The 13688-nt window shown below is 41.1% G+C and overlaps 1 protein-coding gene across 3 annotated transcripts in view; it reads right to left on the bottom strand.

The window, feature by feature from the left end:
• The window catches only part of ROBO1 (roundabout guidance receptor 1), a 704094-nt gene that overhangs the window by 84010 nt on the left and 606396 nt on the right, over positions 1 to 13688 (bottom strand). For all 3 annotated transcript variants that reach the window (XM_048080853.2, XM_048080848.2, XM_048080849.2), the window contains one exon: positions 7937 to 8057. In XM_048080853.2, the coding sequence (XP_047936810.1) occupies positions 7937 to 8057 (121 nt within the window). The remainder of the gene's footprint in view (positions 1 to 7936; positions 8058 to 13688) is intronic.

A 13688-nucleotide genomic window follows, 5' to 3' on the forward strand; every position in this document is an offset into this window, starting at 1 on the left:
GGGATGAATCCAATGGAGCTGATTTTGCCACTGCTCCTCTAGCTCCTTGCCCCAGGACAGAAGCTCAGACAACAAGCAGAAGATTTGTAGCTGTGTAAATTATTCGTCTCAGTACAGTAGTCTCAGTGGTAATTCAGGATCCAAGCTTATTTCTTAGATATCATCACATCATAGAACCATAGAATGGTTTGGATTGGAAGGGACCTTAAAGACCATCTAGTTCCCACCCCCCTGCCATAGGCAGGGACACCTCCCACCAGACCAGGTTGCTCAAAGCGCCATCCAACCTGGCCTTGAACACCTCCAGGGTTGGAGCATCCACAGCTTCTCTGGGCAACCTGCCTCACCACCCTTTGAGTGAAGAATTTCTTCCTAACCTCTAATCTAAATCTCTTCTCTTTTAGTTTAAAACCATTCCCCCTTGTCCTGTCATTGTGTGCCCGAGCAAAAAGCTGCTTTCCATCTTTTTTAATAAGCCTCCTTTAACTACTGAAAAGGTGCAGTAAGGTTACCCAGAAGCCTTCTCTTCTTCAGGCTTAGGTACAACAAATATACCTAAAGAAAATCACATCTTATTGAATACGCAAATTGAATACACATTGACCCTTAAAAAGAAGCAGACCTGCTGCAAGGCCTCAGACAAATGACTACTCACCTGCTGCACTGCTTCAAAAAGACAGAAGGCAAAAACTAAATACTATCTTACTAGAGGTTTTGACTCAATGGTGCATATAAATTCTAATGCCCAGCACACTAGCTCTATGAGGTTGCTTGCATGTCAGCAGCAGCTAGCACATGATGGTCATTTCAAGTACTACATTAGAAAGAGAAAATTTTCTTTCATGAGCACACACAAAATAAAGTAAGCCAAAAATACCTACAATGTCTTCTCTCTAATTCTTGCTAATAAACACTGCTGTTATCCCCGACTCACATCGTAGGACATGGATGACCCCAGCCCTGGTTCACCAGAGTCAGAAATACACATTTTGCAAAATTCTCTCAGTCTTTCTGAAACGGCATCTCAGCACAGGCTGTGCTATTGTGGCAACCCAGCTAGAAGCTAGAAATTTCAAGAAAGGAATCCATACACTTTGCTACCTGCAACAGGGTCCAAAGTTTATGGTGCTGTACTGTCCATAGAGTTTTATACCAGAGTGGTGCAGTGAGGTTTGCACATGCACGAGGAAGAAAAGTATTTGAAGAATTACTGGGATACTCCAAGAAGAATTACTCATCCAGAGAGGCAGCATCAAATGACAAAAAAGATGTCCAAAAAAGAACATGAGAGTGCTTTGCAGGTTCCTTTGCCTAAGGCAGATGACCTTTTTGCCTATAAAGCTGTGAAAGCTCTGAGAGAAATGAGAAGACAGTTGCATGTTTTGACTTGTATGTATTAAAGATATACATATCATCTCCCTGGAACTGGAAGAGTCTGAAGTCACTGGCACCATCAGGAACTGTGAATACCCAAAAATATGCCACAGATCTCTTATAGGAGTACAAAAGAACCTGACAGAAGGATAAAGAGACAGGTTTATATTCTTAGCATCTGACATTTGTGTTACGTTTGACTAATATCACACTTAACAAATATCACTTTGACTATGCAGATAAGTGTTTACAAATTCAGTATTATAAAACCATGGTGAATGGTTCAAAAAGGACTGAAGTAGAAGTGACAACTAAGCAAAACTCTATAGCAAAATTTCCTTTAGTCTGGAGAATGTCCAGACAAACAGGACACCAGTCTCGTAGAAAACTTTGCTTTGCTTTGCTTTACAACCAGGCTGATTATGCTGTCAGTTCAAGCCTGGTTTTGTATTCAATAAGTGAGAAATAAAACAAGGACCTACAGATATGAATCTAAATCACGACTTAGAAATTAAATTTCTAATTAGTTGTTTTTTAAATTAATTAAATAAAAAATACATTTACAACACCACCCCCCCACCCCCCTCCACCCCCATTTTCTTGTAGATGCAGTAAAACCACAATCCTGAATAAAAGAAAATGTTCCAGATTAAGCATCACAGTAAGAATACTTTGAGGAAGGATATTCAGTTTAATCCTGCAAAATATAAAGGACTGATCTGGTGAGGACATGATTGCTGTGCAACAGCAAAAAAAAACAACAAGAGGCCTACTTTTCTGACAACTCTGTATACTTCTTATCAGTCTACAACTTTCAATAATGAAAATAAGATAAAGTGATATTATCCACACCAAGACAGCATTGTAAAAGTTCAGCAAAGTAAATCCCCAAATACATATATTCATTTGGACACACTTAAATCACACTATTGTGAATGTTCAGATATACAGCAATAATATCAAAAGCACTTAAATTACAGTAACATCCAGGAACACTTGCAGTGAATGTTTTTGTCACTGTTTCCATTGCCAGATTTTATCTTTTTAGGACTCCTTAAATCTGATGTAAAGATATGACTGCACAATGAGTCTTAATGCTGTGTTTTACATAATTCTGGTTGCACTGTAAAACGAAGAAGGTAGGAACTGTCAGCATGCTTGGCCAAACAATTATTGTTACAAATGAGTTGTGTTTTTTTTTCCATACTTCTGTAGACTCTTTTGTGTGCCTGATCCATTTGTATTCTATGTACTTATAAAATATTTACCTGAAGGCAAAGTTTCCTCCACTTCAGAGTGCCATCAGCCCCACCTCTGAAGAACTGGGATTCAAGCACAACTGCAATATTCAGTTTCAGCATATTTTTTATATCTCACTTATGAAACATGGAAGATCTCTACAACACTGTTTTGTTTTTCTGCATTTTAATCTTTATTTCCTTTTTAATATATCCAATGTTTAATATTCATTTTTTGAGGGATGCCACTGAAGAGAACAGAACAAAATAGAATAGCTCAGTTGGAAGGGACCTACAAAGATCATCAAGTCCAACTGCATGACCACTTCAGGGCTAACCAAAAGTCAAAGTATATGAATGAGGGCATTACCCAAATGCCTCTTGAACACTGACAGGCATGGGGCATGAACCACCTCACTAGGAAGCCTGTTTCAGCATTTGACCACCCTTATGGTGAAGAAACTTTTCCCAATGTCCAGTCTGAACCTACCCTGGCACTGCTTTGTGCCATTCTCTTGTGTCCTTTCATCAGTGATCAGGGAACAGAGACTGACACCTCCCTCTCTGCTTCTCCTCAGGAAGCTTCAAAGAGCAGTGAGTTCGCCTCTCGGCCTCCTCTTCTCCAGACCAGACAACCCAGGTGTCCTCAGCCTTTCCACACAGCACATGCCTTCCAACCAGCCTTTTTACCAGCTTTGCTGCCCTCTTCTTTCAAAGCTTTAAAAGATATTAAGATCCTTTTTATATTGTGAAGCCCAGAAATGCATGTAATATTCAAGGCAAAGCAGTACTGCTGCTAAACATACCGAGTAATCACTTCTTTTGACCAGCTGGCTATGCTGTTTAATGCACCCCAAAATGTGTTTTGTCCTCTTGGCTGCCCACTGCTGGCTCATGCTAAGACTGCTATCGACCAGCATCCCCAGATCCCTTACAGCTGAGCTGCTCTCAAGTCACTTGTCTCCCCCTCTGTACCTGTGTCCAGCGTTACTCGGTCCCAGGTACAGAATCCAGCATTTTCCTTTGTTGAACTTCATGCTGTTGCTAATTGCCCAGTTCTCCAATCTATCTAGATCCCTCTGCAATACCCCTTATCCCTTCAGGAAGTCAACAGCACCTCCTAGTTTATCATCAGCAAGCTTGCTGAGGATGCGCTCCGCTCCTGCATCCAGATCATTGATAAAAATGTTGAACAAATTTGAGTCCTGGGCCAGGGCTAGAATTGAGCCCTGAGCCATACCATTCTCTAGGTCAGTTTCCTATCAGAAGAGTAATAGTCCAAGAGCTTTTGTCTGCCCATCCTTAATTCTCTTATTCAAGTGCATAAATGGATAAAGGAAATCACACTGATACTAGTTAAGTATCTTTGTCACGCAATTATTTGGTAAATGCAAGGAAAGCCTAGTAAGGAACACTTTGAAATCTTCTAATATTACAGTCTCTGGCTTATAATCCTCCCTCTGATCTGAAGCAGACCTAAAAGCAAAAGTTCAACTTCCAAATAACCAAAAACCATAAACACAAGATTTATGCTGAAAGATATTAATATATGAAGTCAGCATGTTTCTCATGCCTTTTGACTCATATCTAAGACCCAACTTGAAAAAATGAAGTGTATTAAAGTTTTCTAGACATAGATTGATAAGACAGACAAAGCTTTACTGTCCAGTTTGAAAATAAAAGCTTACTAGTTTCCCCAAACTGAAAATCAGAAATTCATTTGAAGGGAAAACCAGATGGAGTAAAAGGCAAAGAAAGACCTCTTTCTCTAATGAGTCCATCTTACAGGTTTCTAGCAAGAGTACTATTTCCAGCATGAATTATATATAACAGTCTATATTGTGATTCTCTGGTTAGAAGAATAATTAAACAGTACAGTTGACAAGGAGCCCAGTGTCAGGACTTCACTCATGTAACTATAGCCTTCTTTCAATTCTAGATTTTGCTCTGAAGTTCTAAAAGTCTATTTGACAATAAATTTCCATATGAAGTGCTTCAAAGGTTTTCAAATGAAAAAAAAAAAAAAAGGGAACCAGGATGGTGGATCACAGAGATCCTTCCTTAGCTTACAGAAAGTTACCAGACCATCTTGCTGGATATTCAATCTCAACAACTTCAAAATGGCAGATAATTTCACTTCATTAAGGAAAACATTGCTTCATAAAAAACTCTGAGCAGAACCTTAAGTCGCCAGCATCATATTTTTAAAAAGTAGTGAAGAGACATGAAAGTGCCAAAGACTGACAAAACACATCTTAAACCTGAATAAGAAGTTCTGCAGTCAGTAGAACTGCTAGTTTGGATTTTCACAGGGTTGATTTTAGGGACCTATTCGACAGGGTCTATTGGGAAGCAGTTCTAAAAGGCAAAGGAGTCCAGGAAGGCTGGACATTTTTCTAGAACAGAATAAATCTTGAAGGCACAGGAGCAGGCCATCCCTATGTGCTGAAAGATGAGCTGGTGGAGAAGAAGACTAGCATGTCTGCACAGAGAGCTTCTTCAGGAACTCAGAAAAAAAAACCAAAAAAACAAAAAAAAAAACCGAAAAAAAAAAAAAAAACCGAGAGAGAGACAGACAACTCAGAAGGACTACAAAGATGTTGTGAGGTCATGCAGGGAAGAAATTAGAGGGGCTGAAGTCCAAATAGAGCTTAACTTGGCCACTACAGTAAAAGACAATAATATACATACATTTTTTTAAAGTACATAAATAAGAAAAGTAGGACTAAGGAGAATCTCCACCCTTTATTAGATGTGGGGGGAAACAATGACAAGAGATGAGGAAAAGGCTGAGGTATTTCATGCCTTCTTTGCCTCAGTCTTTACTAGTAAGACTAATTCTTCTCAGGGTACTTAAGTCTGCTCAGAAGAATGAAGTCCTTATAATCCAAGGTAAAATGGTTAGCAGCTTATTACGCTGCTTGAACACCCACAAATCTATGGGGCTAATAGGATCCACCCAAGAGTGCTAAAGGAGCTGGCTGAAGTGCTTGCCAAGCCACTTTCAATAATTTACCAGCAGTCCTGACTAATTGGGAAGGTCCCAGTTGACTGCAGGTTGGCAGATGTGATGCCCATCTACAAGAAGGGCAGGAAGGAGGATCTGGAGAATTACAAACCTGTCATTCTGACCTCGGTGCTAGGGAAAGTTATGGAGCAGATCATCTTGGGTGCCACCACACAGTATATACAGGACAACCAGGTAATCAGACCCAGTCAGCATAGATTTATGAAAGGCAGGTGCTCCTTGACTAACCTGATCTCCTTCATGACAAGAAGACCTGCTTAGTGGACAAGGAAAAGGCTGTAGCTGTTGTTTACTGTGACTTTAATAAGGCATTTGATGCTGTTTCCCACAGCCTTCTCCTGGAGACAATGGCTGCTCAGGGCACAGACAGCTGTATTGCTCACTGGGTAAAAACTGACTGGATGGCCAGGCCCAAAGGGTTGTTGTGAATAGAGTTAAATCTGCTTGGTGGCCAGTCACAAGTGGTGCTCCCCAGGGCTCAGTATTGTGGCCAGCTTTATTTATGACCTTTATCAATAATATGGATGAGGAGCTTTAGTGCACCCTCAGTAAGTTTGCAGACGACACCAAATTGGGTGGGAATGTTGATGTGCTTGAGGGTAGGAAGGCTCTCCAGAGCTCTGCAGATCTGGATAGGCTAGATTGATGGGATGTTTCCAATTGCATGACAATCAACAAGGATAAATGTAGGTGCTGTGCTTGGGTCATAACAACCTTACACAGCAGTATAGTTTTTGGGTAGAGGGGCTGGAAAGTTGCCTGGCAGAAGAGGACCTGGGGGTGCTGGTCAATAGCCAAATCAACATGTGCCAGCAGTGTACCTGGGTGTCCAAGAAGGCCAACAGCATCCTGGGCTGCAGCAGAAGCAGTGTGGCCAGCAGGACTACAGAAGTCATTGTCCCCTTGCACACGGCACTGGTGAGCTTGCACCTCAAATGTCCTGTCAGTTTTGGGCCCCTCACTACTAGAAAGATATCGAGTGGCTTGAATGTGTGCAGAGAAGAGCAACAAAGCTGGGGAAGCAACTAGAAAACAAGACTTACAGGGAGTGGCTAAGGAAACTGGGGTTGTTTAGTCTGGAGAAGAGGAGGCTGAGGGGAGATCTCATCACTCTCTCTATAACTACCTGAGAGGAAGTTGCAGCAAGGAGGGTGTCAGTCTCTTTTCTCAGAAGCAAGTGATAGGACATGAGGAAATAGCCTCAAATTGCACTACGGGAAGTTTAGACTGGATATCAAGAAGAATGTTTTTTATGGAAAGGGTGGTTAGGCACTGGAACAAGCTGACCAGGGATGAAGTTGCCATCCCTAGAGATATTTAAGAGACGTATGGATGTGGCATTTAGGAACATGGAACTTGTAATGTTAAGTAGATGGTTAAACTTGATCTTAAAGGCCTTTTCCAATCTAATGATTTTGGTTATAAAAAAAAAAAAAAAAGGCAAGAACCAGGATTACTGCAGCAGCACTGTGATGGAAACAACACAGTTCTGAACTCATGGCTTGGATATTCTCATGCAGTCATGATAAAACAGCTTAATTTCTCCTTCAGAAGCAATAGATATCTCAAGCTTTCCCTACTTCCAAGTAACATATAACACATTTTGAATGAAAACTACCAAAGCTGCATCTACAGGGATAAGGCAACTAACTCTCACATGCTGAAGATAGTCCGAGATTACACTGGAGTTACAGTTTCTTTTCTGCCATAGCAACAAAAAAATCCAATTTTCACCTAAGATCAGTTATCTTAAATGAAAATATTTTTTAATGCTTGAAGGAACTACCATATGATCGTTTGAACAAGTAGACCTGTTGCATCTTTACAACACTCAGCATGCATAATAAACAAAACAATAATTATTTGTAATAGAAGTATAGAATAATTGTGATTTGCTTCTAAAAGAAAAATATAGCTTCTTCTTAGCGATGTCACTTTTTGTTTTGGTATTGTTTCATCGTACTGACCCAGTCAGTGGACATTGGAACTATTTTCAGTTTGAAAACGAAGTATGAAAGTGTCTTCTATAGTAACAACAAAGCTAGATTGCAAAGCCATTAACTCACGGTTTGACTTGGTGATCTTAAAGGTCTTTTGCAATCTAATTTATTCTCTAATTCTAATTGCCACCCATTTGCTAGAATGCTAATGTGACAAAAAACATTTTCAAAATAAACACCGAAAAGCAAATACCTGACAATGACCTTTAATTAAAGGCTTCCTAGGAATAACAAAGTTGGACGTTTTCATATTCATGGACATTTTCATTAACACAGTCTTAAAGGAGAGTTCTTACCTAGAACAGTGAGCTCTGCAACTTCGCTTTCACGTTCTCCAACCATATTTGTTCCAACACAAACATACTTGCCAGCATCATTCTTTCTTGTGTATGTGATCATAAGCTTTCCTCCTCTGATCTAGGACAAATCAAGGATAACAAAAAATACTTTAACAGAAACTAATGACTTAATAATATTTATTAACTTGAAAAGTGTTTTGTTGCTGATTAAAAAAAAAGCTAGCAGTGATTTTCCAAATCATACAAAACATTGAAAAAGTAAAACTAACTACTAGCTTAGTTTCCTCTTCTTACAAAAAAAAAGGCTTGCCTCTTAGTTTTACAACTGTAGTTTGAAATCTCTCAAATTTGGACCTCTATTGCTCTTTTATTCATTCTGTGTAATGCAATACTAGTTATTTAATGGTCTGTTTAATACTCATTGGCAGAAAATGCTACAGTTCCTTTCTATGCACTATTATAGTTTGACATAGGTGAAGAGCAAAAATTAGCATTAGACATAAATCCCATTTTCACATCAAGTGTCAAGTGTAACAATTACTTTTTCTTGCCAGAAAACCTCATGAAGTTCAATAAGGCCAAGGTCTTGCACCTGGGCTGGAGCAATTCCAAACACAAACACAGGCTGGACAATAAGTGGATTGACAGCAGACCTGCCAAGAAAGACTTGGGGTGTTGGTTAAAGAGGAACTCAACATGAGCCAGCAATGGATGCTTGCAGCCCAATATGCCAACTGTATCCTGGTCTGCATCAAAAGAATTGTGGCCAGCAGGTCGAGGGCGGTGATTTTCTGCCTCCACTCTACTCTCATGAAACCCACCCCCCAACATAACACATTGACCCGTTACAGGAGGTCTAGAGGATGGCCACGAAGATGATCAGAAAGCTGGAGCTATGAAGACAGGCTGAGGGAGTTGGGGTTGTTAAGCCTAGAGAAGAGAAGGCTCCGACAGACCTTGTAGCTGCTTTTCAGTACTTAAACGGGGCCTACAGGAAAGCTGGGGCCCAATATACTCTTTACCAAGAAATATAGCAATAGGACAAGAAGTAATATTTTTAAACTAAAAGAGGGTAGATTTAGATTAGACATTAAGAAGAAATTCTTTACTACGATAGTGGTGAGGCAGTGGAACAGGCTGCCCAGGGAAGCTGTTGATGCCCCATCCCTGAAGTATTCAAAGCCAGGTTGGATGAGGCCCTGGGCAACCTGTTCTACTGGGAGGTGTCCCTTCCCATGGCAGGGGGGTTGGAACAAGGTTATCTTTAAGGTCTCTTCCAGCCCAAACCATACTATGATTCTATATTATCCTACTGTTGGTAGGATGCTTGTTACTATACATGATTATTATTATTATTATTTTATTTTTATTTCTAAAGGAAACAAAGAGAGATCTTAATCTTTATAAAGTTATTTACCTTTGATTAAGTAATTTTTAAGGCTGATAAGCAGTTGGGCAGAAGCAATTTAAACCCTTATTGGGAAATGAATAATCTGCTCTTAATTTTGTATTCAGTTGTTGGAAGGTAACAGAATTTCAGTAGCACCCAAATCAAGAAAACATATATCCCCTTTGTGATTCAAAATTTATATATTTTAAAATATACATTAGAAGTACACAGAAATATCTGATATCCCTTTAAAAATACTACTCCTATTTGATTTGCAAAACAGCTAAAGAAGTTTAATTGTTCACCAAAATGCAACAAAATTTGTGTAGGCAACTGAATACATACCTTGTTTACTTTAATATATTAATACATTATTTAATTACATTTTTTGTTGAACACACACTTATGACTCACATCACATATGAAAAACACTGAAGTTCAAGGCACGGATGGAAGAAAACAACAAATAAAAACCAAAGATGAAACTACATAAAAGGGTCTAATGTGGTCAGTGACAAGAAGGAGAGTGTTCTCAATCTGAGGTATTTTGCTCAAGTTGCCTGCAGCTAGAAATCTATCCCTGAAAATTTGACATCTTGAGTAGTATTGGTCTCTTATTATCATTGTAAGATGTACACACACAACGATGACAGTCAGTTATTGAGATAAATGAACATGCACATGTAACGTAGACAGTGTAGCATACAAATTTCATTCTTTTGCCTTTGGCACTCATTGTTTGAGAACAGAAAAGATACGGCCTTTATCATCCAGCAATCTAGTAATGCTGAAATTTCAATGGGGATTTCAAGCATGAAGAATGAAAAAAATAAGGTGACCTGCAACTATACATTTTTTCAAGAGTCTGAGTGCACTTTTAGATTGTTGACCACCTGAAACAGTAAGCAGAAGAAGAGACTGTAACATATAGCTAAAAATCTCTCTATATTTATTCCTATTATACATTTCCCTAAATCACAGAATGCTGTTAGTTTCCAACTAATCTATAGCAAGGGTTTTAAAAAGTGATTCAGAAAGATTTCCATATTCATTTTGAAGTACTTATATATTCAGATATCTATGCAGAAATACATTATTTTCATGTACATCAGTATTGAATGCACTGGATTTAAAGAAATGTATTTACACACCACAAGAATCTACTGAAGCTCCTAATGATTTCAAACCTATGTAAACTGAAAGCTGTGATTTTCATACATGTCTCAGGAACTGAAGTCCCACTGACATTCAGTAGTACTTATGCTCCTCTGTGACTTTGGCATTTATGAAAATCCCTTCCAAAGTCTTTACAATATGGCACAACTGCATGTTTTGTGAAAACTGTAACCTCTAGCAAGAGCTATTCTAGGAATTCCTTCTAGGAATCACGAACGGCCTCTCTTCAAACCACAGACAGAGAAAAGCATTAAAGCAGAAAGATTTGAACAGTTAACAATCACTGAAAGCTGCTAATCTTCCAAGTTGAGATTTACGTAAGAAAGGAGATGCAGAGGAAACATTCCCTCGTGTCTTGCATAAACCTATGAACTCACTCTCTCTAGTATCATGGACTTTGAGGCAGACTTTCAAACACATGGCATGCCTATGGAAAGTAGCTATGGTTCCAAGATGGAAATTCTGAATGCGTTTAGATTTTTTTTGTCTATTTTTTTTCCTTTGTTGATTTTTTTCTTAAAGTAGAATAAATGTTCAGAACTTTAGCCACAGTGAAGGCTATGTGGGTATATAAAACATAAAAATAGGATAACTTACACAATTATGATAAAATATTGGGCATGTGGAATTAATTATGTCTGCAACTAAGTATTCACAGATGGCTAGAATAATATACTTCCTCTGCTGGTTCAGTACCCAAGTTTTACATTGAGTTTTAACAATTAGGTACCCACCATCTGAATAAGATTGATCAAGACCTTCTATTTATTAACAAGACATTGCAAACCAAATCCGTAGCTATGATAAACCTGTGTTTTGTACATGCAATGTTTGCCACTGTTTCTCTAAATAGGAAAGAGCACCTTCAGTACTGCATTTAGCTCTGGGGCCTCCAACATAAAGAGGACATGGACTTGGCAGAGCGTGTCCAGAGGAGGGCCACGCGGATGATCAGACTCCTGGAGCACCTCTTGTATGAAGACAAGCTTAGAGAATTGGATAAGCAGTTGGGCAGAAGCATTCTAGGGGAAACACGCAGCCATCCAGGTCTTGGGCTGCAGGGTGTGCCCAAATCTTCTGTCGGTATCCGACAGCAGCAGTGAGGGGTATGCCTGTGGGAGGTGTGCCCAGATTGAAGAGCTGCTCAAACAGGTAGCGGAGCTTTGGGAGGAGGTGAGCAGGCTCAGGAGCATCAGGGAGTCAGAGAGGGAAACTGACTGGTGGAGGTGTACTCTACCCTCTCTGAGACAGACTCACAAGCCTGCCATAGCACAAATGTCTCCTGCTACGCAGAAGACAAAAGCTCCCTCATCCCACCAGGCAGTAGGAGGAGACCTAGGCCAAGGGGGTGGAATGGAGGCAGGTTCCTGTTCGGGGTAGTAGGCGAGCCCTGTCCCTGACCACCTCACCTTCACATCTACCCTTATATAACAGGTATGAGGGTCTAGAACATGACAATCAGAACAATGAAGTAGACGAAAGCCCGTCCCAGTTGGAGAGGATGCCTAAGGCAAGGCAACCTATTCCCCGCATTGCTACATCAACTGTCAAAAAAGAAAGAAGGGTTATTGTCATGGGGGACTCCCTTTTGAAAGGGACAGAGGGCCCAATATGCCGACCAGACCCAACCCACAGGGAAGTCTGTTGCCTCCCTGGGGCTCGGGTGAGAGACTTCGCTAGGAAAGTCAAGCGCCTGGTACGGACCACCAACTACTACCCGCTACTGGTCTTTCAGGCTGGTAATGACGAGGTAGCAACGAGAAGTCCGAGAGTGATCAAAAGGGACTTTAGGGCGACTACTTAAAGGATCAGGGGCACAGGTTGTGTCTGACTCTGTCCTTCCAATAGGGGGGATCGATGCTAACAAGCAGACTCATCACATTAACACTTGGCTTCGGGACTGGTGCAACCGCCAGAATTTCAGGTTTTTCAATCACGGGAAGTTCTACACAACACCGGGCCTGCTGGCACCAGATGGGATGCACCTCTCTCAGAGAGAGGTGAGGATTTTTGCTCAGGAGTTGGCAGGGCTGATAGATAGGGCTTTAAACTAGAGTCGAAGGGGGAAGGGGATAAAACCAGGCATGCTGGTGATGAGCTAAGGGATGGTGTGCTAGAATCAGAGGGACTGTGTCCTAGTGAGGTCCTTCGGTCAGCTCCACAAGGTGCTGCCTGTAGGGAGGTGCATTTGAAGTGCTTCTACACAAACGCATGCAGTATGAGGAATAAAATGGATAAGCTAGAAGTCTTGGCCCAGTCCCGCAGCTACAACATCATCGGCATAAGCGAAACCTGGTGGGATGGGTCCTGTGGCTGGTGTGTTGCAATGGATGGTTACAGGCTCTTCAAGAGGGACAGGCAGGGTAGGCGAGGTGGCGGGGTGGCAACGTATGTGAAGCATGGGCTGGACTGTGTGGAACTTCAAGTTGGTGATGGCAAAGTTGAGAGCCTCTGGGTAAGGATTAAGGGACGAACAAATAAAGGGGATGTCGTTGTGGGAGTCTATTACAGACCACCTGGCCAGGATGACAACGCCAATGAATTATTCTTTGCAGAACTAAGAGATGCCTCCAGATCAACTCCCCTTGTCCTTATGGGGGATTTCAACTTGCCAGACGTCAACTGGGATCGCCACACGGCTGACACGAGCAAGTCCAGGAGGTTCATAAAGCACCTAGATGATAACTTCTTGGTGCAGGTGCTAAGAGAGCCAACTAGGAAAGGTGCCCTCCTAGATCTGTTGCTGGAGAACAGAGAGGGTCTTGTGGGAGACGTGGCAATTGGCGGCTGTCTCGGTCATAGTGACCATGAAGTGGTTGAGTTTAGAATTTATGGTGACAGAAGGAAAACTGCCACCAAAACTTCAGCCCTGGATATGGGGAAAGCAGACTTTAGGCTGCTCAGGGAACTCTTCAACGAGGTCCCCTGGGAAACTGCTTTTGAAAGCATTGGCGTCCACCAGTGCTGGTCAGTCTTTAAGCACTGCCTCCTAAAAGCACAAGATCAGGCGATTCCAAAATATCGGAAGTCAGGCAAGCGGGACAGAAGGCCGGCCTGGCTGACCAGGGATCTTCTACTGGAGCTTAGGCGAAAAAAGAAAGTGTACGGCTGCTGGAAGGAGGGTCAGGCAATGAGGAAGGAATACAGGGATGCTGTTTGTGTTTGTAGGGAGAAAATTCGTGT

Source organism: Anser cygnoides, chromosome 1 (genome assembly GCF_040182565.1).
Source record: "Anser cygnoides isolate HZ-2024a breed goose chromosome 1, Taihu_goose_T2T_genome, whole genome shotgun sequence".
Taxonomy (NCBI): Eukaryota; Metazoa; Chordata; class Aves; order Anseriformes; family Anatidae; genus Anser; species Anser cygnoides.